The sequence below is a fragment of the Helianthus annuus genome, chromosome 4 (genome assembly GCF_002127325.2).
Source record: "Helianthus annuus cultivar XRQ/B chromosome 4, HanXRQr2.0-SUNRISE, whole genome shotgun sequence".
Lineage (NCBI taxonomy): Eukaryota > Viridiplantae > Streptophyta > Magnoliopsida > Asterales > Asteraceae > Helianthus > Helianthus annuus.
Window position 1 is genome coordinate 4,031,035 of NC_035436.2, and position 27,455 is coordinate 4,058,489.

Here is a 27,455-nt window from a genome sequence, read left to right on the forward strand (position 1 = left end):
ATCCCTACGTCACGAGACAGAACCCCAACAAACTTAGTCGAGCAAAGCCTTGACATGCGTTACGGGGACCTAGATCAATCGGACAGGGTATCACTGATCAGGGGTTAAAACACTTAAACGGGGCAGTGCTTTATCATTATTATGGGTATAATATAAAAGAATTTGAATATATTTAGAAAGAGAGGGAAAGTGGCGAGAATCTGAGAAAGACATGAAAGGAATGCACAATTTTAACTTCCATTTCTTCTACTGTTTATAGTTAGATGTAGACCTTGAAAGTCATAGATTCCTTTTTGACTAAAAAATAAGACACGTACCCATTAATGGTGTAAATGGGTTCCGATCAAATGCAATATCTTCATGTGGCAGGCCGAGATGATCAGGATCCCGACAGCTGAGGCTTTGGATCGGAGGGGTGTGTCGGTTACGGAGATCTCTTGCGCTCACTGCGGATCCGGTTCTGACTCGGTTGATCACCTCTTCACCGCATGCCCACTGGCTTTGGGAATATGGGAGAAAATTTCATTTTGGTGTCGGGTTCAAGATTTTTATGTGTTCTCATTCAGGGACCTGTTAGAGCTCCACAATACTGGCTGGCATTGCAAGGAATTGTGTATGCTACCCGTTGGCTGCTTTGGAGGGCGAGAAACAATCTGCGTTTCAACGGGAAGAGAAGTTGTGTCGATAGCATCTTTAGCGAAGTTAGATCGGGCAGTTTTCTTTGTATTTATGTAGTTTGTTGTTTTGGTTGTTGTCCGTCCCGGTTTTCGGGTTCGGTTCCTGTTAATGAAGTTAGCATTTCAAAAAATATATATATATATATACATTCAAGTTGTGTTTAATTGCAGTGAATAAGACTAAAAAAGTGAAGTAACTTTAATACTACCTTGATCATAGAAAAAAAAAAGTAAGAGCAAAAATGTCACAGGTTTACCTTGGGACGGGTTCGGGTCAACTCGGTCGGGTTGACGGGTTGACCCGTTTAACCCATTTATATTATATTTTATTTTTTTTACAATATGTTTATGTCATAAATTAATTTGAGTGTGTATTTTATGCATTTTATAACTTAAATAGATAGATTGACATAAAGTTTTATAATTAAAATGCAATTGTATTATATACATTTGTGTATTTTTAAGTAAAATTTAAATTTTAATATATTAATTTGCGAAAAAGTTTTGAAAATTTGAAAATTCGGGTTGAGCGGGTCGTGTTTGGGTCAACCCGCTAATATTCGGGTCGGGTTCGAGTTCATATATATATATGACAAGATTTTCGGGTTCGAATCGGGTTCATATAAAATTTTCGGGTTCGGGTCAGATTGAACCCACTAACCTGCGAACTCGACGAGTTTGGCACTCCTAACACCCTTAAAAACTATATTATAACACCTTTTGACTCAAGTCACAGACTGTCACGTTCCTTCCATCACAAACCACTAATAGACATCCACGTACACCACCTTTTGGAAACCAATCAACCCGTGACCTAACAAACATTCACCCCAGTCATTCGATCATAAACAACAGAAATCACAAGGCAAAAAAATTAACTCCAATCTCCCGAATTCCCCCTTCCCCAATTTTAGAGAGAGAAAGTGTTCGAACAAGAGAGAGAAAATAAAAACAGAATCTCAACCTGTAAATGAATCGATTTCGTGATGTTTTCGTTAATTACGATTACAAATTTACAACGATGATCGTTAATCAATGAATCTAAAACAGGCACATCATTATATCCGTTTGTTGATGGAATTAACTGACGATTTGAAGGATACGATCTCGATGAAATAGTTACTGTATGACCGATCGGACGATTGTTTTTGCTGATTTGCGTTAGGTTTGGATTGAGTTGGATCGATTAATCGTGTAATTGATATAATAATAATAAGAAAAGGAGGAGATGAAAGGTGGCGAAGGAGGAGATGGTGCGCTAGAGTGGAAATTCTCTCAGGTGTTTGGTGAACGAACCGCCGGTGAAGAAGTTCAGGAAGGTATACATACATAATTTTATATATGTATATTTTATTTTTATTATATGGATCTGCAGATGTGTATTGGATTAGGTTTTGAATTGAATAAGTGTTTTGAGTTTGTTTATGGATTGGCATATTGTTGAATCATATGAGATTCTGGAAATACAGTGTTAGGGGCTGTTTGGCAACACCTGAATGGTTAAGTGCTGAACCAGTAAAAAGGTCTGAATCATTAAGTGCTGAATCAGTAAGAGTTCTGAACTATTAACAGCCTGTATAATGCTTAACCGTTCAGAGGCAAATGTCTGACCAATTCAAATTAGAGGTCTTAACCATTCAGACTCTGTATAAATCTTAACCATTCAGAGGCAAATGTCTGAACCATTCAGACATCTGCTCATGAAACAAACAGTCTGAACCATTAAGTGCTGAATCAGTAAGAGGTCTGAACCATTAAGAGCCAACAAACAGCCCCTTACTTGATATTAATGCTGGACAGAAGCTATAGAATGATAAATTTGCATTTGTGCTTTGATCTAGTACCATTCTTTAAGTATTGGAAGGCTTAAGCATCTTCTTTTATGTTTCGTATGCTTAAAGATATTATTTGTGATTAAGAAACTATTAAATTTTGCTTGCATGTAGTTGTATAGGTGTGAGATGCCAGGGTTATTGGTTGTAAAATGTTGATAGGTGGTTATAATCTATGTTGTCAAAGGTGCACTAAAGAGGCGTATAGGTCTTGTGCGGAGCCTAGTTGCAAGGTGCTAAAATAACTAAGGTTCTTTTAAGCGAGGTGCATAGTATAAAAATACCATTTTAAGGGTTTTAGACATGTTTTAGACTTTTAGCCTTGTTTAGGGCTAGTTTATGTTATTTTAGGTTGATTCCAGGCATGTTTAGGGGTTTTAGACATGTTCAAACATGGACGAACTTTGGCCGGAATTTAGCTAGAAACTGCGTATGATCGCCTGAACTGCACGCTTTCCCTGTGCTTCTGCGCCTAGTGCAGTTTTGACAACATAGGTTAATAAATGTTATATTGCTATTCTTGCTTATCAAGGTAATGTTAACCTGTTGTTCAACAACGTTTTTGTCTATCTAACCCTACTGCCACTCTGCCAGTATTCCGTGCTACGTACTATCTGTCACATGTCACTTGACATAAGTTGATATGCAGGAGGAAGTATGTATTCTAATACACGCTCTTAGTGTTTTTTTCATTAGAAATTGCTAACCTTTTATGAAAGCTTGAAACTTTTTATCCAATTACATACATGGTTCATTCTTCACCGATGAAATTGTGGGGTTCCACATCTGTGTGGCTACTTTTTCTTATTGCCGCTTATACTAATCCTTAAGGCTAAACTTAGAAAGTTAGAATTAGCGCTTGTTGTGCTGCCTATGGATTCAAGTTGTAACATACTCCTCGTGAGTTCTTTTTGGCACTTTATATACTATTATTATCATATTAATCATCGCAACATGTTTGGCACACGTGACAAGCAAAAAAATGACCCCACCAGAGTACATAATTACACATTTACACCTTAGGCACACTTTTCTTAAGAGGCAGACTATCAATTAATATCGGATTTCACTTTGTCATTTAGGTTTATCCTGAGCTTTGCCCAATGGTGCTTATCTCATTATAATATAACAAATATGTTAGGCTGACAATAGGATCCAAAAACTAAATTATTTTATATAGAAAATCAGATTGTAGAAGATGTAAGAAGATTATTGTTTCTGACACGGTCTCTGATGGTTATATGGAAATATTTTTAAATTTAATGCTACTTTAGAGTTTTTCTGTCAGTTATTTGGCTTATTGGTAACATTTAAGGTGTTTGTGTATGGTAATATATAAATGCAAAGATTGTAAATCATGTAACGTTTGCTGCACGTTTTTGTTTATGTTATACAATTACCAGTTTTTCACATTAATAAACCTTTTTTTCTTAACCAATCTACTTGATTATGGATAATATGGATTATTTCATAGTGCAATGATGAATTTGTGATTTTTGCAGTTGATATCATCTCAGCGATTGAGTTTGATAAAAGTGGTGACCATCTTGCCACCGGTGATCGTGGCGGAAGGGTAGTATTATTCGAGCGGACCGATAAAAAGGAGGTCGGTTATCTAGTTCGATTACGTTTTATTGGGATATATCTTTGGGTGTTCTGCAAATTTGTTTTTGTTGTTTTATATTCTTTTGAGTTATTTTTTTTGCTCACAAGTTTCAGTGATTGCTTTTGTAGCATGGTGGAAATAGAAAGGATTTAGAGAAGACTGATTATTCAATTAGTAAACATCCAGAATTTCGCTACAAAACCGAGTTTCAAAGCCATGAACCGGAGGTTATATTTGTTCATTTTTATTGCTCCAACCATCTCCTACAGGTTTATTTATCCGGTTTTTTATCTTCTATCTTTTTTTAGTTTGATTATTTGAAGAGTCTGGAGATTGAAGAGAAAATTAACAAAATCAGATGGTGCCAATCAGCCAATGGTGCCCTGTTTCTTTTGTCTACTAATGATAAAACCATTAAATACTGGAAGGTACTCGACTTATATATATCTCTGCCTTTTCAACTTGCATAGTTATCCATTTATTAATTAAAAAAAAAAGTTACGTTCCTTTATTAGATTTGATTGATAACCTGGTAGGCTCAAACAGTGTTATTTTGGGAGATGATAAAGATATCCCTTAGGGCAATTTTTAGGTCTTGATTGAAGGGAAATTTTATAGCTTTAAAAACGTTTATTCTGACTCACAGGTCCAAGAAAAAAAGATCAAGAAAGTTGCTGAAATCAACATGGTGCCTTCTAAAGCAACTGGAAAGGCCAATGTTGCTAACTCAAGTGTTGCTTCTACCCCTAAACCGCATCTTGCCAATGGCGGTCATACTGACAAATCTTACACTAGCTTAAGCAATGACTTATTATTTCCTCCCGGGGGCGTTTCGTCACTTCGTTTACCTGTGGTAGTTGTACCTTACCCTATTTGTTTAATCCTGATTGGTGATATGTCAGTTATTGGTCCCCATGTAAAATATTGGTGTCAAATGCCGGTCAGAATATCGGTACTGATATTATCAGCACATTGCCTGATATCAGTACCTTTCTTCTTAGTTCTACCATTTGTCTTTCTTTTTTATTGCTGCTATTAGTGTTTTAAGTCTTAATTGTTAATTGTTAGTGTTAAATGTTAGTGTTTTAAGTCTTAATGAGTTCCTACTTGCTAAAATTGTCAGTATTTTGCAAGTTGCAAAAGGTTAATTTGTTAATGGTAGGGGAGTGTACTCAATTGTTACTGTTAAATTGCTATATACATAAATTCTGCATGATATTTACATTACCGATATCCCACTGCGTTAACCTATATCTCAAACATCGGTCCTTGACCGATATCCGAATTTTTACCTCATTAACTGCTTAGGTTATCGTGTGATTCTTATATGAGGGTATGTAGAGATATATATCGATATGCTTATTAAAACAATGATTATCTACATTTAATCACTTTGAGACGCTCTTTAGCTACAGGTTTAAAATGTCATCCAAAAGAACTTTAGAAATTCTGTATGTCTTTGTATGGCATATGCCATCATGACATTTTTATTATTACATCATGTTACTTGCGTTTTTATATAGTATTGTAACACCTGAAGTTGAAATTGTAGGTAACTTGCAATGAAACGAACCTCGTTGCAAGATGTAGAAGGGTGTATGCTCATGCACATGACTATCACATCAATTCTATCTCAAATAACAGGTTTGGATTTACAATTTTTGCATGTTTTTATTATTATTTAGTGTGGCTTTAATCAACATGTTTACGCTATAGTCTCCGTTTCTTGACTCTTGATTATCTTGCCTCTTGAACAATATTAGTCTGCATATCCAGCCCTCTTGAAGATCAAAAATGATAATATGTTATACGTTTAGTTGTATGATAAGTTGATCGATAGATGAGAATTGAGCAGAGATGTTCGCAGAAGGTGTTGAATACCCAGTTTAACAAAATATAATTTTTTTAGAGTAAAATGCCATTTTCATCCCTGAGGTTTGGTCACTTGTGCGACTTTCGTCCAAAGGTTTGTTTTTTCGCATCTGGATCTAAAAGGTTTAAAATCTTGCGATTCTCATCCGACTCGTTAACTCCATCTATTTTTTTTAGGTTAAGTCAGGGGCATTTTCATTATTTTAGCTATTTGTTTTGTTTATTTATATCAAAATGGCAAGATTAAATGACGAAAATACCCCTGACTTATGGTTAAAAAATGGATGGAACTAACGAGTCAGATGAAAATGGAAAGATTTCAAACCTTTTGGATCCAGATGCGAAAAAACAAACCTTTGGACGAAAATCGCAAAAGTGGCCAAACCGATGAAAATGCATTTTACTCTTTTCTTATGTATGTAATTCTTCTAAATACAGTCAAGAATTACAAATTCGTTCTGGATTGCTGACTTCTCATATACAGCCATTTCATAAAATGAAGAAAAATGTTACATTTGTAAAAAAGAGGGTTGTTGGGTTTAAATATTTAATTAGAGTAGAAGTATTTCAAAATATTAGTATATGTATTTGACTCTTTAAATAATCAAATTTGTTTCAACTGGTATGACACTGATTATTTGGCCCGAACATTTTAGACAAACCGAAGCAGAATATGTTTATACAAAAAAAATATATATTTCTGATGTAATGGTTAAGCACTGATTCATATAGATGTTATATTTTATATGCATTTGTTTCTAAAATCATCTACTAATACCCCTTTCCCCTTGCATTAGTGATGGTGAAACATTTATATCTGCTGATGATCTTCGGATAAACCTTTGGAATCTGGAAATTAGCAACCAAAGTTTCAACATTGTGGATGTCAAGCCTACAAACATGGAAGATCTCACTGGTACAATATTCGTAGTGATCACGTTTATTACGAAGAGTAAAATACTGTAAGCTGCATTTTGTTTGTCCCGAAGCTTATTAATAAACTTTGGATTAGCTTTAGAAGTTTGAAACATGGTCACAGGAAACGCCCGCACCATCTACGTTCCAGATCGTTCGTATCGGATCACGGTACAAAATCGTGTCGAGAGGTGATGGTACGCGATCCGGATCGGAGAAATTGTGTGTTCGCGATTGTCAAACGATTCGACGTGTTTCCGTTTCCATCTAATTTGCGTTTCCGAATGTCTGGGTCAGTGTTTGGAATCGTTAAGATACACGTACCGGAATCTAAAAAGCCTTTTCATACCTTTTTTGGAACGAATTTAATGTCTTGACTCTCGGTATTTCAACAGACTTTTTCCTGCTATTTTTGAATGGCGCCTTGTCTGACTCTCGAAATGTGTCATTTTAAATTGAAATCTGATGAAAAAATCTATTTTGAACTTTTTTGTATATGATACGGACCGCGCACCTGTTTTCGTTCCGCGTACCGCGATCCATGTGACCATGGTTTGAATACACAATTAGGTCCAAATTATATTATATTATATACCCTAATAAATGTGAATCACATGTACAGTGAAATACAAAATATTAAATACAAGGTACAATGTGAAATATATTACTTCCCTAGAGATTTACACGTGTCAATGGAAAAGGTTTTAGAATTGTTTTTCTTACGGTGGCTTTTATTTTATTATTTTAAATAAATCTTTTTTAAAATAAGTTTTATATTAAAATTACTTTTGAACATGTTATGTTTTCCGCTTATAACTATTAAGATACAGTGTTTTATAAAATTCTAAATATGTTATTGGTGACATGCTTATTTTTAATCAACGTCTAGAAATAAACTTTACTTCAATCCGAGTTGTGAATAGTAATTTACAAGTGATCAAAGTACAAGCATACATGTCATCAGCGTTATGTCGTGATTTAGTTTTTTTTTTTTTAAATGATGCATTTACCTTCTTCGTTATTTTAGCAAAATAATATAATGTTTTATAAATTTTGAATATTCGTTACGATGTGCTTATTTTTATCCACGATTTGATAAAATTTTTATTTAAACGCATCAAATATAGTTATTTTTGTTCTTTTTCTTGAAACCTAAACCAAAACCAACCGAATAACAATGATACCTGTACCATATTCGTTTTTAATCATTTGCTTAATGTGCCAAACAACATTGTTACCGTAACGGCGTTGCAATGAGTCGAACCGACACCGGCCAAACAACATTGGTACCGGTACCTGTACTGTAATGTACCAAACCGATACGGAGTGAAAGCCTGCAGCGAAGCGCGGGAATTCCACTAGTTTTAATATATGAACAAATTAGGCTTTATCATATTCGATCTCTATTTTTTTATAGTTTTCATTTTTAAAACCAAATCCACAAATCTCAAGGAGAGGTTAATTATCAATCAATCACATTTATCTACCTTTATGCTTTATTTTTGCTTTTTTGTTTTTGAAATTTGTGTTTTAGCTAAAAAGTAACATTACTTTGTATTTGATATACTTCAATATCTTTGATAGTTTTCTATCTAATTAAAACTGATATATAACTTATTGTATTTTTTACTTAATATTTTATTTTTTGTTTGTAATTTCTAGATATTTTTTAAAATGCAAATCTCTTCTTTTTGCAACCAGTTATGATATTAAGTATGTGTGTGTTGATACCATTTCCTTTTCTTAGCATCGTTGATATTAATACTTTGGGATGATGCAAACGTTTATTGACCTTCACTTTGACTCTGTCGCAGAGGTGATTACATCAGCCGAGTTTCATCCTACCCATTGTCATACGCTAGCATACAGTAGTTCAAAAGGATCTATTCGTCTTATCGACTTGCGCCAGTCTGCACTGTGTGATAAACATTCTAAATTGTAAGTTTTTTCGAGCTTTCTGCACTCTCTAGTTTTGATTCTACAGTTAAACCTAAATTAAGTAATACCCTTGAGACCATGGGATATATTCATTCCGCAAGGTTATCAATTTGTCGATAAATCATTGAACTTTTTTGAATTGTTTGTTGTTTTATAGAGAGCTTTTTAATATAAAAACTGTACATACTAAGAAATCAAATGTATTACTTGAATGATATTTCTGAAAACAAGTCATGTGCATAGCACATGAAAAGATTTAGTCTTTACCTAAAAAGTAAGTTCGTATAATGATATAAAGTCAACTATAGATTCATATTCTCAAAAGGAATGGTTATCTTATGTGTATTTTTGATTGGTTGAAAGATTTGTGTGTGTGTCAATGAAATTTAGTAATTATATTTTTTAGTAGGGTGTTAAGGATTAACCTGTTTAGATTACTTAACTAGTGGGTAACCTCCCGCACTCCGCAACGGGTTCGAAACGCAGATAAAAATAAGGAAAGGTCTAAATAGTAACTATAATAAAGTGTAAGGGTAAATAATGAAAATTAAAAAAAGGAAACCTTATTAAAGTTGAGGGGCTAAACATGTAGGTTATTAAAGTTGAGGGGCTAAGTATGTCATTACCAAAGTTGAGCCGTTGAGGGGCCAAAGTTGGTTGATGTTGACAAAAGTTGAGGGCTAAATATGTCATTATTAAAGTTGAGGGGCCAAAGTTGGTTGATGTTGACAAAAGTTGAGGGGTTAAATATGTCATTACTAAAGTTGAGGGACTAAATATTTTATTATTAAAGTTGAGTGGCTAAATATGTCATTACTAAAGTTGAAGGGCTAAATGTGTCATTACCAAAGTTGAGGGGCCAAAGTTGGTTGATTTTGACAAAATAGCATTTTTAGTATATATAGAATGCGTTTAGCGAAGTTATTACTTTAGCCTGTTGACCCAAGTATTAGGGACCAGAAGAAATTATATATAATCAAGGCTATTATCTTATGGATTATTACTTTATTGCCGTGGTTTAACTTAGTTTGTTCTTTATACTTTCTGCTTTGTGAATTACGCATCTTTTCTAAATTTACAATGCAGAAGACAACAATTCTGTTGTTTTCTTATATAGGTTTGTGGAACAGGAAGCACCTGGTTCAAGATCATTTTTCACTGAGATAATAGCTTCAATTTCCGATATAAAATTTGGAAAAGATGGAAGATATTTACTAAGTCGTGATTATATGACCCTTAAGGTTTGTTATTCTTTCTTCTTATGCTTATATTATATTATATACCCTGAGATAGTATTTTAATATTGTAATCCTTTGAGTACTCAACCTCTATATTGCTGTGCATATATTTAGCTTAGCGAGGTGATTTGGACACAAACCGTATTATGACAATCTTATCCTTACATCTTAAACATAATTTTTTTTTATACTATGTGAGGGTAAAGTTGTATTTGACTTTTGTTAGTTGTTAGGACTGTAAACGAACCAAACGTTCAGCGAACAGTTCGTGAACCGTTTGGTGGGAAGTTCGTTTACGTTTGTTTGTTTTCATTTGATTAGTTAAACGTACGAACGCGCACAGAGGTCTCGTTCATTCAATTGTATTCATGAACATATTCCTTTTTTTAATGAACGAACATGAACATAAACTCTCGTTCGCGAAGTGTTCATGAACAGTTTGTGAACACATTATTTCCTTAACGAACTTCGTGAACACATTATTTCCTTAACGAACTTCGTGAACACATTATTTCCTTAACGAACGAACACGAACAAGGCCTTATTTTGTCTATATCTTTACATTCTAATATAAAACAATTACAAGTGGCTTTTCATTTATACAACCTTGTAAAGATGTATGGTAATAAATCTAAGTTTTTATTCACGGATAAATATTTGGTAATTAATCTTAATTTTTATTATGATAAATATGACTTTCAACCCCGTGTGACGTGTTCAGTCCATTTAAAGTGTTCTCTTTTTAGCTAATAAAAACACAACCTGAATCGACCCATTTATAAGTAAACGGGTCAAAGTAAATCTTATATGATTTTCTTACTTTATTTACATCACATTTTGCAGTTATGGGACATCAACATGGACTCTGGTCCGGTCTCAACGTTTCAGGTCCATGAACATTTAAGACCCAGGGTATACTTTTAAGTTTTATCACTTTCTCACCAGTTTTTACTTTTTACTGCTGATTTTACTTCAGCTTTGAGATCACCGATGACGTCAAAATCGTTTGTTTTCAGCTGTGCGATTTATATGAAAATGATTCTATTTTCGATAAATTTGAGTGTTGTCTGAGTGGTGATGGCCAGCGTGTAGCAACGGGTTCTTACAGGTAACATTCTTCTTCTATATGGAAATGATTCTATTATCATTTTTGTTATTATTATTGTAACTAACACGCTTGTCAAATCGATATTTACAGCAACTTATTCCGTGTCTTTGGGCGTCATCCCGGAACTACCGAAGCAACTACTCTGGAAGCTAGCAGGAACCCAATGAGGTAGGTATCTAATCCTCAATTGTTTTGAAAAAAAAAAATCATTTGTTGTATCTATTGCTGAATTATTTTGGATAAAAAATGAAGAAAAAAGAAAATATGCTTTTTTTAAATAGTTTGTTCAAAACAACCTGGACTGCTTTTGAAAGTACCGTATTTTTGTGAAAGATATGAAAAAGGTGGAACAACGTTTATATTGGATTTATTTTATATCATATTTGATATATGGTTTAAAAAAGGAAAAATTATCTGTAAAATTTCCAATAAAGCATACATCTAAAATTTAGATTACTTTCTGCGTAATTTTTAAATTTTTATTTGTTTTTATTTAATGCTGAATTATTTTGTAAGAACTAGTGGGTTACCACCTGCACTCCATAGCGGGTTTGAAATGTAGTTAAAAATAAGCAAATCGTGAGAGTTAAAGTTGTTTGATGTTTTAGTTAAGGGGCTAAACATGTCATTATTAAAGTTGAGTGGCTAAAGATGTTTATTATTTAAGTTGAGGGGCTAAAGATGTTTATTATTTAAGTTGAGGGGCTAAACATGTCATTATTAACTTTGAGAGGCTAAAGTTGTTTATTATTAAAGTTGAGGGGCTAACGTTGTTTGATGTAGTTAAGGGGGCTAAACATGTCATTTTTAAAGTTGAGGGGCTAAATGTCAATATTAAAGTTAAGGGGCTAAAGTTGTTTATTATTAAAGTTACTCTACAAGGTCAAAATTACCCTACAAGATTATTTGTAGAGTAATTTTGATAATTACCCTAGGAGTAAAATAATTACGAAAATGCCACTGCGTTTTTTATTATTATTATTATTTTTTTTACTTTTTCATGCCTTTCGTACATTTTGTACGTTAAGCGTGTTTGTACGCGAACTTAACTCTACAAGTATATGTTTAATAAAACCTTTTCGACATTTTAAGGAAACAAGTGCAGACCCCTTCAAGGCCTTCCAGATCCCTAAGCAGCATAACCCGTGCAGTTAGACGAGGTTAGCCGTTATTTTTCATTTAATAAGCAAAATTATTTATTTATTTTGTGTATTAGCTGGTTAATTTACTAATCTAACTTTTACCTACAGGCGCAGATAGCCCCGGGGTCGATGCAAATGGGAATTCATTTGATTCGACAACAAAATTACTCCATCTCGCATGGCATCCTACCGAAAACTCAATCGCTTGTGCTGCTGCAAACAGCTTGTACATGTATTATGCATGATTTTAACAAATTTTGGTTGCCAAATTCCCATTCTTTTTTTTTTTACTCTCTAAATCACACCCTTCACTCGAAAAAAAAAATCCAAAAATCCAAATAGAACAAGTTTTCTTTTATTTTACCAATTTTTCTTTCTACCCACGATTCGTTTTATTATTTTCTTATTTACCCATAAGTTACGGTTTCTTTTTATTATTTTTTTCTATTATGTTTTGATGTGAGAAAAATTATTTAGGTTGTAGTTTTAGTTGTGAAGGAGCTCTGCTGCCAACTTTGCAGGCCCTCAAGTTTACATTTTACTTGTTTAATACACTTATTGTTTTAGATTTATTGCTTCAAAAAATTCTGTTAACCTTTTTTAGTTGATTTTTTCGTTATTGTTTTAGCTTTATTATTGTTGAAAATGTTTTGTCTGTAAAAGAAAATTCTTGAAAGATGTTAATAAATTGTTGGTGAATGTTTATGCAATGTCTATGGAAAATTTTGATGGTAAGATTAGGTTGCAAACGAACCAAACGTTTCGCAAATAGTTGGTTTGTATTCGTTTGTTAAACAAACGAACACGAAGTTCGTTTAGTTAAATGAATGAACATGAGTCCGTGTTCGTTCATTTATGTTCATATGAATGTTCGGTAAGACTGTAACATGTTCGTTTGTGTTCGATAGTTCATTAGTGTTTTTTGAAAATACTTCAAAATTCTAACAAATTAAAATATTTAATAAGCATCAATGTATTATATATTAAGTTCGTGAACGCTTGTTTGTGTTCATGAACATCCGTGCTCATTTGTGTTCATCAACTTTCGTTTTCGTTCGTTGCCTAAAATTAACAAACGAACACGAACATAAAATCTCGTTCGGCAAGTGTTCGTGAACACGTATATTTCTTAACAAACAAACAAACACGCACAACTCGGAAGCACAGAAACGGCTAGTAGGTGCCATCTCCCGTCCCGGGGACTGCAAGGGGACGGAGACGGCACGGGGACGCCGTGGAAACGTTTCCGACACGTTGGGGACGGCCAGGATACGCGATGCAGCAGGGGACGGCTTATGGGGACGGCGTGGATACGTTTCCAGCAAGTTTCCTTTTATTTTTTGATGGCCATAATCAAACGTACCCGGTTATTGGGGACTTCTATAAAAACATTTCCGGGTTTAGGGGACGGATTTACAGCTGGTTAAAACTTAGAACAGGAATAGCTGAAGGCCTGAAGCTTCTTTCTTTTTCCGGCCGGTGAGGGGCTCTGCAACTTGAGATATGATGAAGAAGATGATTCATGGGTTTCTTTAAATACATAAAATAATATATTATTTTTTTATACACCTTTTTTATTTCTAGGAAATTGAAGCTCTAGCCTCCAAAGTCCAACCTGCTCCACCACTACTGATTTAACCATTTATTCATTTTTTTACTTATTTAATTTTACATAGTTTTACATTACTTTTTTTAAAGTATTTTACATTACTTTTGTGTCTAATTTTGCTCCCTTCTATCTTTTAATTTATTGCTTTTTGTTGCCGGCAAAAAAAAAAAAAAAAGAAAGATTTTATTATTATTTATTGAGTATAACATTTTAAGTGTATTTGACAATATTTAGTCACTTTTTTTTAATATATAAAGTAACATAAATAATAATAATAATAATAATTACATATGATTTTTTTTAAAGGTAAATTTCATTAACACACCAAGCCAAACCTACAAACGAGGCGGCCCAACAACAAAACTACAAATTTACATATTTACGCCAATCATCCCAAGAAATAGAAACATTTTTCGACCTACTCTTAAACCACTACTCTTAAACCACAAGAATCCAATCGTCTTTATCTTAATGATGATATCTTCAATCTTGACTTGCTTGTTATTAAATTTCGCCTCGTTCCTAGCTCTTCAAATACACCAACACCCCAACCGAATTAGACCTTTGAGGGCTTCTTTTTTTTGGCCTTTCAAACCTACGTAATTATGAATTTCCAGAAGATCTCTAAACGAAAAAACTACAAAGTTCGGAACTTTGAACCAATTACTGATATTAGACCAAACAATTGATGAAATAATGCATGAAGTGAAGAGATGCTCCACATCCTCATCCCCATCATCACACAAGGAGCAAACTGAAACAACCCCTCCAATGTTCCTTTTTTTAATGCATCAAGGGTCGCAATTTTTTTCATTTCGGCTCTCCAAATAAAGATATTAACTTTATTCGGCAACCACTTACACCAATCTGGCACGTAGAAATTTGAGTTAACCCTGTTTTTGTCGAGAAGACGCTTGACCGCGCCAACACAAAAGTCTTCATCAGCCGCTCCGATCCATACCCATCTATCTCTCCCCTGTTTCAGCGAACAATGATGCAGCAAACTACAAAGATTTATCAATTCCATCACTTCGGTGTTGGACGCAAGCGACCTATTCCACTGCCAAGCATATCTCAGGTCTGATGGCTGCACTAGAACCGGTTCGCTAATTCTGCTTCTTTTGACTGATTCCAGTTTAAAAAGATTAGGAAATCTGTATTTGAGAGGCTCGTTAGTAATCCAAGGGTCGAGCCAGAAGGCAGTTTCTTCCCCGTTACCCACTTCACTTTTGAAAAAATTCTTCAACGGAATCCCATCCACCGTGGTCTTATCTAATACATTTACAATGTTGCACCACACCCCACCGATCGCTTTCCTTGATGGAATAAAGTCCCAGCAATTCCTCTTTATATGAATCGCTTCAATAATTTTCACCCAAAGTTTATTTTTATCTGCCATAAATCTCCAACTCCATTTTGTGAGAAGAGAAATATTGATATTTTTTAGCTTACTCAGACCAAGACCCCACAACTTTTAGGAATCGACACCCGATCCCACGCAACCCAATGCAGTTTCTTTACCATATCGTCACCACTCCAAAGAAAGTTCCTTATTTTCGACTCTAAATCTTTCACAACTCGAACCGGAGCCTTATATAAAGAAAAATAACAATTAGGCAAGCTTTCCAGAACCGATTTAATTAGCGTAATCCTTCTAGAAAGCATAGAAGCTTTCCACTTAGAAAGTCTAGCATCGAAAATATCATACACCGGTTTCCAATTCTCAATCTGATTCATGTTCGCTCCCACCATAAGACCAAGATACTTGAACGGAAAAACCCCCGGTTGGCATCCGACGATAGTAGCCATGTCATTCAACTCCATGGCTCCAACTGTAAAAGTAGCAATCCCGATTAAAGAGCAAACGGATAAACAAGAAAAGGGTGGTACGGTAATCTCATAGGGGTGGTTTATGGAGGAGATTATTCATAATAATTAGTTTATTATGTTTAGAGTTATCTGTTAGTTTAATTCAGTTTTTAAAGGAATTGTATTAGTATTAGAAAAGGTCGCTTGGAGTCCAAGTTAGATTAGTATAAATAGTGGGTCTATTTTATGTTTCTAATTGTATTGATTCCCTTTAAAATTTCAAGTAATAAAAAGTGTCGTACTAGTTCGTACAAAACTTCGGTGTTCATTCAGGGGATTTACGGGTTAGGGTTGGGTGTGTGAAGGCCAGGTTTATCACCAACTCCCATGGCATATAAGTTGGACTTTGTAAGATTCATTTTAAGGCCCGAGGACACATGAAAAACCCGCAAAATTCTGACCACATTCGCAATATTATTTCTTGACCATTCCCCAAGAATGATCGCGTCGTCAGCATAAAGCAAATGCGAAACACAAGGCCCATCATTTGGAGTTTTAATACCAACAATGGCATCCACATTCCTAGCCTTTTCCAACATGCAGGAAAGAGCTTCCATCACAATGATAAAAAGAAAAGGCGATATCGGGTCGCCTTGACGCAATCCTTTCGTATACTGAAATTCGAAAGTGGGAGCGCCATTTACTAAGACCGAAGAACGAGCCGACTTTAGAATTCCCCAAATCCACGAGCACCACTTAGACGGAAATCCCATTTGATCCATTATATTCACCAAAAAATTCCAGTTCACATTATCAAAGGCTTTCTCAAAACCAATCTTCAAAAAGAATGTTTTTTTCTTGAACTTTTTTCCCCAATTAAAAATTTCGTTAATCATCAGAGGACCGTCTAAATGAAATTATTTTTCAAAAAAGCCGATTGCGAATCAGAGACAATAGACCCAATCACTCTTTTAAGACGGTTGGCGAGGACTTTCGAAACAACTTTGCTAATGACGCCGATGAGATTGATAGGCCGATAATTAGCAAGAGAAACCGGATCTTTAATTTTTGGAATAAGCGTAATAAATGAAGAACTGCAACCAATATTGAACACCCCATTCTCATAATAATTATCCAAGATATCCTTAAAGTCTTTCTCAAAATACTTCCAGAAGAATTTCATAGACCATCCGGTCCAGGAGCTTTGTCATCTCCACAGTCAACAACGGCTTGCTTGATTTCCGCTGAAGAAAACGGACTCACCAAACTAGCTTTATTATCGTCAGACAAAGACTTGAGCCCCTCGCAAATCAAGGAAGGACGCCCCCGAGCCTCCTCTGTGAATCTGTTTCTGAAGAAACCTAGCACTTCTTTTTTATCTTTAGCCGGTTTGGAGACCCAGTTATTGTCAACGTTCAGCCCCGGAATCTGATTTATGGCCTTCCTGACATTCACATGAGCATGAAAGAATTTTGTATTTTCATCTCCATTGAGAGCCCAACTCGTCCTAGATCTTTGTCTCATATCCTCCCTTTTATTACATATGATTGATGTAGTGTTTTTGGAGTTTACACTTTACATCAATATATAACTATTTTGTGGTTTTGTGTTACATTATCTTTAATATATATTTATTTTTTTATATGTTCTTTTTCCCGTACCCGTCCCGTCCCCGCTTCTTAAATTTTTTAGTTTTGCTGTTTCCCGTTCCCGTACCCGTCCCAGTGCATCATAGACGCACAAGGTCTTGTTCGTGTTCGTTCGGTTCGTTTGCATCCCTAGGTAAGATCCAAAAACTAAAGGGCTAAAACTCATAATACAAGTGAAATTGGAGCAGAATCAAGCCATCCGTTTGGTAAATATATAAAGTTGCCTTTTTAAGAATGTTTATCTAACATTAGGGTTTCATGTATAGGTTTGATGCATTTTGCAATTGTATAGCAGGTTCATTCTTGTAAGTTTTTGTATAGTTTTCTGACTATCGTTTAAATATGCATACCCCACGAGTAATACATAACCGCAATAGGGTTTCAACCATCACCGCTTGAAAACAAATAAAACCTCTTCACCAACCATCTTCTGGGTTCACCGCATTCCCTTACAAGTGTCAATTTGTTTTTCTTTACAACGATCTTACTCTCTAGTTCTACACCACTTAAATACATTAACCGCAATAGGGTTTCAACCATCACCATTTGAATGATGGGTATTTAGTAATTTACCATTGCTATTGGGCCAATGTCTCTTAGCCACAACCGTCTGTTGAATTTGTTTTTTCAAACACATATCGTTGTTTTTTTTTTAAACGGCAAACTTACTCTTAAGAGTTAATTACTGTTTTCGTCCCTGTGGTTTGTCAAAAATCACTATTTTAGTCCATTAGTTTAAAAATTGTGATTTCAGTCCCTCTGGTTTCACTTTCGTAACCATTTCAATCCCTGTGATTTCACTTACATAACCATTTCAATCCATTTATTCTGTAAGTACAAGGATTGAAATAGTTACGAGGTGGACTGAAATGGTTACGAAAATGAAACCACAGGGACTGAAATCGCAATTTTTAAACTAATGGACTAAAATAGTGATTTTTGACAAAGCACAGGGACGAAAACAGTAATTAACTCTACTCTTAATAATACAATAATACATGCGCTTTGTTAGATTTGAAACCTCCACCTCTATTAACCACCAATACACCTTAGGGTGTAAGGGGTGCTCACCTAATAGGTGAGTCCCCCATCTTACACCTAACCAATCACATGGTGCCACGTCAACTCCCCTAATACACTCCCCTAATTCCCCATTTTGATGGCGGCACTCACCTATTAGGTGAGTTCAAAATTTTTTTTTTTTTTTTTTTGTTAAAATTATGGATGTTTAAAAATTTATATAAAAGACATTTCATTAAATTTAAAAAAAAAATACATTCAAACTAGAAAAAAAAAAACACATTCAAACTAGAAAAAAAAAAACACATTCAAACTAGAAAAAAAATACATTCAAACTAGAAAAAAAAATACATTCAAACTAGAAATCGCATGGCCACCCGTACTTGTTAGCGATTTCTCGCTTTCGGGCTAGGATGATCGGCAACATACTTGGCGGAACATCGTCGTGCGGCTTAAGGAAGGTTTTCATATCTCGATCGTAATTGTAGTTTTTCATCGTCTCGATTTGTACCGATATGAGCTCGCGAGCCTCCGACTCTCTTTTTTTCCTCAATTCGATCGCCTCCAATTCTACCGCTTGCTTCGCTTCTTTCATGGCGGTGTACACTTTGAATTGTGCCGCCAACTCGGCCGAGCTTCCCTCGGACGATGTAGCTTGACGCTTGTCTCGCCGTTGTGCTCTTTGTGGCGAGGGATCTTCGTTAATATCCGGTATTGAAAAGTCTACTTCAACCGGCTTTCTTTTATGTGCCGAACCTTCACCTTACTCGCCCATCAATGGGACTTGGGCCCATTTCTCGTGTTTTCGAACGACCTCCCACGCCTCGATGTGTTGAAAACCGCTTGGAAATCTTTCTTTAAATTCTTTTAACGCGACTTTCATCACGTCGAGATCTTGACATCCACTTGCTCGTGTGCGATCCTACATGTTATAAAATAAAAAAAAATTAGAAAGTGTTAAAAAAGTATGAACTTAGAAAAAAAATAAAAAATATGCAATGTTAAAAAAAAATATAATTTTTACCGCTTGTTGGTATAGGCCGTTGAAAAAGTTTATTTTCGCATGCATCGGGTTCCATTTAGACCGTACTTGATGAACGGTCCGGTTACTTCCACCGATAGTTTTGTTAAAGTGCTCTAAAATTTTACCCCAAAAACTTTCGCGACTTTGTTGATTGCCCTTTTTTTTGTTGGTAGAACAATGTACCCACGCCTTCGCCAACGCCTCTTCTTGTTCTTTTGTCCATTTTTCGCTCACCGTTTTCCCTTTTTTTTCTCGAGCCTCGTCTTCTTCGTTGCCCGCGTCTTCGTCCACATTATATTCATATTCCTCGTCGTCGTCGCCCAAATTTTGAGTTTCGGGCACTACCTCATCGTCCTCGTCGTCCTCGTCAATAGGTAGAGGACGTTCGACATTTCCTCGTGTAGAAGGAACTTGTGGAGAACGATAAGCATATGGGTCGAAGGCGGGGGATTGAGGAGGAGCGTCCATTGATAGCAAATTTTGAAAATAGCCGAAATTGGGTTGTTGGGTGTTGTAAAACGAGGGGTGTGGAGGTTGTTGGAAATAAAACGGGGGTTGTGAAGTGTATCCGTAAGGGGGTTGTGGTTGAGCATTTGCACCGCTCGAACCATCTCGAGACGGTTTCGATACCCGCCCCTTATTTTTTTTCTTGGCCTCGTGGGGTCGGTTCTCCATTGCTCGGTGTATAAAAAATAAAAAGTGGATGGGGTTTGGTTGGATAGTATAAAAAATAATGGTTGTGGTTGGAGAGTTTAAAAAAATGTAGAGAATGAGATTGGTTGGAGAGTATAAAAAATAATGGTTGTGGTTTGGTATTTATATTAGTTTAAAAAAAACTTGAATTTTTTTTTTTTTTTTTTAATAATCCGACCGTTGTCAACGGTCTAATTTCCTCGATCCTCGCGAAATTTCATCGGTGAACACACACACAAAATGCACCCCGAATCGGGACCCCGCTTTGATGGCGGCGGTGTTCCCGATCGGGGAAGGGGCTCACCGAAGGGGCTTACCGCGTACGCCCCGGACACCCTTAGGACATTCACCATTTTTTATCCATTTACTCCTTTGGTAACGCCACTTAAACCACCATCATGGGAAGACCCTATGTTTAGGGGATGTATGTCAACTCGGCACCCATCAAAATATTTTTTAGAATACATATAATTGAAACTACTGCAACGCTCAAAGATTTTTGTCATTGACAACCATGAATCTTTTTGATGCAGTGAGAAAAAAAAAATCATTTATCTAAAGAAAAGTAACTTAACTTTTACTTATTAGAAAATTAACAAAAAAATATATTTTATCACATGTAAATTAAAAAAATATATATCTCATCTATAATTAACTATTGAACTCATTACCCATCACTTAATTGTCCATCATGTCACGCCCGCATAAATTCAGCTCAAAAATTCAGGATTTTAGAACATTTTGGGGCCATCTAGATACTTCAAGAGCTGTCAGGAAGACTCCTGAAGAACCCGTACTTTGCCAACAACTTGGGGACATGTGGAAGACCAAGTTCCAGCCAAGAATGACCTAGAAAATGCTGGAAATTGCTAGTCAAAAAACCTATAAAAATATGCCATGGAAGGCTTTATAAATTCAGCAAAGTATCATGATTTTTGTATAGAGTTATGTAGATATTATATATTAGATCTTTTGTAAAGAGTGTTCAATACTTAGAACACTCTAGATAGGCAATCACTAGTATGAAAGGGATGTTAGGGTGATAGGGTCTACATCCCCAAGTACTTGTAAACACAACAGTCTCTTGTAAACTTCCTTTGCTAATACCAACCCCCCCCCCTATCAAAATTTATAAACTCTAGTCACCACTATATCTCTATACCATTTGACACCTCAATTAGCTTAGTAATTCAGAAATACACAACACGTAATTTTTAAGTGTTACATCTATTAAACTTAAGAATTTATCTTTTGATATAATTGTCGTTTTAAATAACTTCATATGGACTTCAGGATATTGTTAGTGCGGCTGTCGAATCATGTTGAATTTTGATCTTAGGTGTAAAACGAGAAGAAGAATCCGTCGGCGTTTCTGTTAGACCGCTTGCACTTTTCTCAACGAGTCTAACTCCAAAACCCTTACATGTGTCAAATTCATTTTCAAAAGAAAGAGCTTTGTATGTTTGATCCCACCATGTAGTGTGTCTCAATAGATCAAATGAGACATACCACACCCATGTCATATACTTCTCACCAGGTCTTTCCTCCCAAACCACATCATCTTCAGAAACCAGATTACTCACATGCTTCATACTTATCCATATACGATACGGAATGGCAAAAGAGTCATATGAAGTAACAACGCATATTAAGAAACCAGAGAAGTCACTGCACCAGTTCTCGGGAAGTTCCAATCTACAAGAATTTCCTCTAAGCAAAGGAGGTGTAAGCCCCTTTGGAATCTCAACGCCTTCAAGTTGGAGACGCATAGAGCCATCTTCAATAGCCTTTCCCTATTTGATCAACACAAATTCATTATATAATAATCACCATCAATAAATGGAACTAAATAATTGATTTTTCAAAAAGAGAGTGAGATACCTTCAGCATGAATTGTAATAATTTGTCACTCCACCCATCTATAAGTGATACTTGACTTAATTGTTTGCAGTTTTTGTAAAAATCTTTAACAAGTATCAGTGATTTGCATTGGTGTGCTTTAAGAAGAGCTAAACTTGATGGGAGCTCAGGCAATTCAAGAAGCTTGTCACAAGATGACAGGTTGAGGCTTTTGAGTTGAGTAAGTTGCGAGAGGCTAAAATCTAGTCGTGAAAAACTATTACAACATAGATTTAGCTCTTGTAAGTTGGATAACTCGCCAATACCATACGGCATATCTTCATCTTTCAATGAACACCGCATTATTAGTAAAGCCTTTATGTTTTTCATCCGACTAATTGTTGGAAGCCTTTTAAGTTTGTAACAATGTGATACCTCTAAGTATTCAAGTATTGAGTGATTTCCAAGTGAAGGGTGAATCTCTTCCAACTCCTTACAAGAAAGGAGTGTTAGTTTTTTAAGACGCGGGAGTCCATCAAAATTTGGTGTGCTAGATAGCTTCTCCATGCGAACGAGTTGAAGCACTGACAAATGTGGTAGATGCTACAAAGTATAAGACAAGTTAACATAAGAGTCTATGAGCATGATCTAATATTAAGTTATATTTTGTGACATGAAATCATGTAAATAGCATACAAACTATTTGCATAAGTTTCTTGGTGTTTGCATAAAAAATAAAAAGACACCAAATAAATTTATACGAAATATCTTTTAACATAAAAAAATATTTTAAACTATCATGTTATTTGTAAGTATATTGACATTATATCAAATTCATTATGTGCATAGCAATACTGAAAAAGAATAAGTACTATCTTTTAATAAACTTAAACCTTATTTAGTTTTAAACTTTTAAAGAAAGTTGGATAACTAGAATGTCTTGTAGCATTTTTCTGGTCATGCTACACTTCCGGTTTATAAATTGTTAGTAAATTGGATCTCGCCTTTTGTGTTTCCTAACTAAATTACTTAATCTAATAAACTATATAATTTTTAATATATTTCAAATAAATATATTTAGATATTATATATATAATAAAATACACTTTTTACCAGCCTGTTTGTGTAATAGCCGAATGATTCTTTGCACAAAACAAACGAATTACCTGGTCATCCTTCCAAAGTTCATTCTGCTTGCTATCGGTTAATTTTAGAACAACAAGCTTCATTGGTAGAAAACCGTTCAAGAACGGGCTTCTTGCGGGATAACTATACCACTTAATATACCGCAACTCATTTGAAAGAAAATTAGGCCCTTCATCCTCAGCCTCACTCATAGTAGACACACTAAGCCACCTTAGTTTCTTCATGTTTGAAACTTGCTTACATAAGGGTAATGAATAATCATGGTCACGAATCTTCCATGGGAGAACAGGTAAAGGTTCATATAAAATGGCTTCAATCTGGTTATTTTCCTGCAATAAAGAAGGAAACAATGTATGAGTTAAGTATCATTCAATGCACGAATAATATAATGCATCTTTTTTTCAAAGCTTAATATTTACCATTGTTGCACTCCCCGAACACATTTCTTTGATCTCTTCACGTTTCCAAAGTCTACTATGTTTTTCAGGATTCTTAGGATGTTCCCCTCTAACAATGTAGTGTCCCATTTCTTGTACGAGATCATGCATATCAAATCTAGCACCAAACTCAGAGTCATATATAGTAATGAGAGATTTTTGTCTCAACACCTTTATCCCAATTTCAGGGTGAAATTCACAAGCTTCAAATATCTCCATTGCTTCATCTATCGTCCAACGTCCTCTAAAGAAACATGCAATGTCTAAGAATAACTGTTTTTCCATAGTTTTAAGTCCATCAAAGCTAATTTTGAGCTTTTCCACTATTTTCATTTCTGGGATATCTTTAAGTCTATCCAAGGTACTTATCCACTCTTTCTTGTTTTTGTCGTACAAAAAAGAACCTAGAACTTTAATTGCCAGTGGTAGCCTGGCAGCATAAGAAACCACACGTAATGAAAGCGTCTCATAATCTTCTACAGGGTCTTCTTCATTATAAGCATGTCTTCTAAAGAGTTGGATAGCCTCATCATCCGATAATAATGTGACAGGATAGACGTGGTCTACCTTGTGGGTTCTTAGCAAATGTTTATCTCTAGTTGTGATTATTATTCTACTCCCACTACCAAACCAATTATGTTTTCCGGCTAACGCCTCTAGTTGGCCTGGTTCATCGACGTCATCAAGAAGTACCAACACTTTTCTACGACATAACATACTTTTCATCATGTGTTTTCCTTCCACAACACTATGTACATTCACTTCTTTTTTGAAAAGAGCCGATAAAATTTTCTCTTGCATTTTAGTTAAGCCATACTTGCTTGTTTCCACCCTAATATTCTCCACAATGCAGTAACCTTGAAAATGTTGCGTGAGTTCCATATAAACGGAAGTCGCAAGAGTAGTCTTACCACTACCCCCGACCCCCCATATACCAACCATGCGCACACCCCCTGATCCAATGTCTAATAGTGATTCCAAATCTTGGAAGCGAGCCCTCATTCCAACAAGATCTTCATCAACACATGAATTTAACACGAACAATCTATCCAAAATTGTATCAACAATTTTTTTGATGAATTGTGATTCATGCCTGCATATGGGATATACATGGATAATTATCGTATCAACAAACTAAAGAGAACGAGTTACAAACAAATTTGAGATCTTTAACTTAAAATGAGATCATATAAAAAAATTACCCGTCAGCAATGTTCTTGGGCTCCCATCCGGCAATGTTGCTCACATCGACAAGTGCTTTTCTCCATATTTCAGCTTTGTCGACGTTCTTCGCCTCTTGTTTGGCAAATGCTTCTCCAAATTTCCTTTTACAATTTCTCACTTCCGTGGGTTCCACATCATAAAATATGGGTATAACAATTAGCTCTCTCTCATCCTTACATTTCATAATATGTGCAAGTTCTTCCAAACACCATGAAGAATTTGCATAGTTTTTGGAAAATATTATAACAGCAATTCGTGATTCTTCGATAGCCTCAAACAGGGCTTGGTCGATGGATTCACCTCGAGGAAGTGTTTCATTGTCCTTGTAAACGCGGATTAGGTGTTGTTTAAGAGTCGAGTATAGATGATCTACAAATGTCTTGCGGGTGTCTTCTCCTCTAAAACTAAGAAATACGTCATATTTACACGATTGATAATAAGAGGCGGGTGCATTCTGAAAAGATGACGATGAAGAGTCCATTGATGTGTTTGGAATCTGTATAATAACAGATAACCAATTCAAATGAAGATTTATGTGGTTTGTTTTGTTTACTTACCTAAATGAGTTGAATATTAGAAAATGAATGATAATATTTTTCATAACATAAATAAATTACACAATAATTAACATATACAAATAAAATAAACAAAATACACAGGTGAAATATCAAATTTACATGTTTATCCTTTTTTTTTTTTGCAGATTTTTTTTCGAGGTGTAAATTTTATCGAAAATTTTATATGTATCAAATCTAGAACCCTGCTATTTTTTTTATATTTTTTAATGGATCCTATTTTTTTCTTTAAAACGTTCGTTTTGAAGTGTAAATTTTTTTCTTTAATACATAGTGCTACTGGCCCTATGTAATTAATATCGCCAGCGATATATCATCGATATCTCCGGGTGAGATATCGATGTAAAATATCGGTACCGATATTATCGGCGATATTGACCAATATATCACCGATTTTCCCAATATGAGTACCTTTCTTCTTAGTTCTAGCATTCATTTTTCTTCTAATTGTTGCTGTTAGTGTTTTAAGTCTTAATCAGTTCTTACTTGCTACAATTGTTAGTGTTTTACAACTTGCTAAAGTTTAATTTGTTAATGGTAAGAGAGTATACCGAATTGTTAGTGTTAAATTGCTATATATATAAATTCCGTGAGAATTAAAATTACCGATATTTTACCACATTAACTACTTAGGCTAGTGCTAGTGAGAAAGTCTGCCCACAAGCTCCAAATTGAGGAAAAATCACAGCTTCTTACTGTAATATATCAAACAGTTAATTTGTTTTGATTTTTTTTTTTATTTTTCAATTAATTTTTTGTACCATGGTTGAAAGCAAACAAGATATTTAGGACTATATACTTAATATTTAAACATTACACATGAATTTCATAATATGGGCCAAATCACATGACTATTTGTGAACTATGCTCCATATTAGAAACCCAAATTAGTCAATAATAGTAAAAGGAAACTAAAATTAATCCAATCTGAATTAGGGATGAGCATTTGGTACCGGGTACCGGTACCGAACCCACTTTTTCCGTTTTTCGGTACCGGTACTTTAGATATCGGTATCGGTACCGGTACCCACTTTTCGGTACCAGTATATTCGGTACCAGTATATTCGGTACCGGTACCGGCACCCACTTTTTCCGTTTTTTGGTACCGGTGTCGAACGAGTACCTTGCTCATCCCTGGTTTGAATCAACAAAAAAGTAAATAAGTAAAGTTACCTGTGAAAACACACTTCTATTTTCCGGTGAAGGAGAGTGTATTCATGAAGGGGATCTGATTAATTTATTGATGATTGAATCACTGTTGGAATTGGTAATATAGGCTACAATATCAAAAACAAATCTAAGCCACAAAGAGAGAGAGAGTCTGACCTCTGTTTCTGTAAGGGGCATGGCAGTGGGATTACACTATTACCCACAGGTAGGTGGATGAAAGATGGGTTCTTAAATTAACTTTTCGTGCTTCGCAGCGGGTTTTCGGTCAGTACTAGTTTGGTTTGCAATGTTATCGGTTTGATTTGTTATGATATCAGTGTAATACCGGCGCTCGGTGTATAGCAAGCGAAAGAGATATGCCCGGCATGATATCGACACGTGTTTTACATCGATCGAGAAAACTGGGAAAACGAATACAGGTATTGACACCAATGGTGTTTGGTATAGGTTAAGAGTGAGAAAGGAAACAAGTGCGTGTTAAGAGTGAGAGAGCAAGAAATTTGATATTTAGACTTTACTGAAGGCTGGTATTTATAGCCAAAGGACTGGAGAAGGAAGAGGGCTGATTTGGCAAGACGTCGCTGTCAAGGAATATCCATCCGGTCTCCTCTGTTGTGGCAGATAATATGTGCAGAGGTGGGAGCACTATCACACGCCGTGATTGGCTACACGTCACTTTCCAGATTTACTTATTGTTTCGTCTGCCCTCAGCCGTTAGCGGAGATTGAGGAGGGGTGAAATGACGCACGCTGATTGGCGACACATCGTTGTTACTTGTAGTGTTTGTCCCCTGCACGATTGAGCATCGTGGGGAACTTCAAGTACAGTAACTGACGAACGTTGATTCGCTGAAGGTCCTTTTCACCTTTGTATTGTTTGTCCCCTCTGAGCTGGCATTGTCATGTGCCCACGGGAGTGGCCCACGATGAAAC

At 35.4% G+C, this 27,455-nt stretch overlaps 3 protein-coding genes across 4 annotated transcripts; 1 reads left to right on the plus strand and 2 right to left on the minus strand.

The window, feature by feature from the left end:
• Window positions 1-1,532: 1,532 nt before the first annotated feature.
• LOC110935568 (serine/threonine protein phosphatase 2A 55 kDa regulatory subunit B beta isoform) lies at window positions 1,533-13,038 on the plus strand. Of its 2 annotated transcripts, none has more exons than XM_022177940.2 (14): window positions 1,533-1,996; window positions 4,012-4,115; window positions 4,244-4,342; window positions 4,424-4,543; window positions 4,762-4,971; window positions 5,668-5,759; window positions 6,785-6,903; window positions 8,717-8,840; window positions 9,958-10,081; window positions 10,922-10,990; window positions 11,095-11,186; window positions 11,277-11,354; window positions 12,279-12,346; window positions 12,437-13,038. In XM_022177940.2, the coding sequence occupies exons 1-14, from the start codon at window positions 1,906-1,908 to the stop codon at window positions 12,571-12,573; spliced, it is 1,527 nt and encodes a 508-aa protein (XP_022033632.1). In that variant the 5' UTR covers window positions 1,533-1,905; the 3' UTR covers window positions 12,574-13,038. The 2 variants fall into 2 exon arrangements, with proteins under 2 accessions (XP_022033632.1, XP_022033633.1); XM_022177941.2 differs by having other exon boundaries at window positions 4,762-4,968.
• Window positions 13,039-18,740: 5,702 nt separating this feature from the next.
• Window positions 18,741-20,091, minus strand: LOC110935570 (glutathione S-transferase T3-like). The gene is made up of 2 exons (XM_022177942.2): window positions 19,440-20,091; window positions 18,741-19,337 (listed from the first exon to the last, which is right to left on the minus strand). The coding sequence occupies exons 1-2, from the start codon at window positions 19,905-19,907 to the stop codon at window positions 19,179-19,181; spliced, it is 627 nt and encodes a 208-aa protein (XP_022033634.1). The 5' UTR covers window positions 19,908-20,091; the 3' UTR covers window positions 18,741-19,178.
• A 1,174-nt stretch (window positions 20,092-21,265) lies between these two features.
• LOC110935571 (TMV resistance protein N) lies at window positions 21,266-26,724 on the minus strand. Its single transcript, XM_022177943.2, has 6 exons — window positions 26,527-26,724; window positions 24,757-25,274; window positions 23,537-24,647; window positions 23,138-23,446; window positions 22,014-22,574; window positions 21,266-21,925 (listed from the first exon to the last, which is right to left on the minus strand). The coding sequence occupies exons 2-6, from the start codon at window positions 25,257-25,259 to the stop codon at window positions 21,422-21,424; spliced, it is 2,988 nt and encodes a 995-aa protein (XP_022033635.1). The 5' UTR covers window positions 25,260-25,274; window positions 26,527-26,724; the 3' UTR covers window positions 21,266-21,421.
• Between the last annotated feature and the right edge of the window lie 731 nt (window positions 26,725-27,455).

Bases quoted from the DNA above. Each gene is read 5' to 3' on its own strand.
- LOC110935568 (XM_022177940.2), top strand. From the start codon at position 1,906: ATGAAAGGTGGCGAAGGAGGAGATGGTGCGCTAGAGTGGAAATTCTCT. The intron at 4,343-4,423 runs GTTATATTTGTT...ATCTTTTTTTAG, and splicing joins TTCAAAGCCATGAACCGGAG to TTTGATTATTTGAAGAGTCT. The intron at 8,841-9,957 runs GTAAGTTTTTTC...TTTCTTATATAG, and splicing joins TGTGATAAACATTCTAAATT to GTTTGTGGAACAGGAAGCAC.
- LOC110935570 (XM_022177942.2), bottom strand. From the start codon at position 19,907: ATGGACGCTCCTCCTCAATCCCCCGCCTTCGACCCATATGCTTATCGT. The intron at 19,338-19,439 runs GTAAAAATTATA...TATAACATGTAG, and splicing joins ACGGCCTATACCAACAAGCG to GATCGCACACGAGCAAGTGG.
- LOC110935571 (XM_022177943.2), bottom strand. From the start codon at position 25,259: ATGGACTCTTCATCGTCATCTTTTCAGAATGCACCCGCCTCTTATTAT. The intron at 23,447-23,536 runs GTAAATATTAAG...TCTTTATTGCAG, and splicing joins GTTCGGGGAGTGCAACAATG to GAAAATAACCAGATTGAAGC. The intron at 22,575-23,137 runs GTAATTCGTTTG...TATACTTTGTAG, and splicing joins AACTTTGGAAGGATGACCAG to CATCTACCACATTTGTCAGT.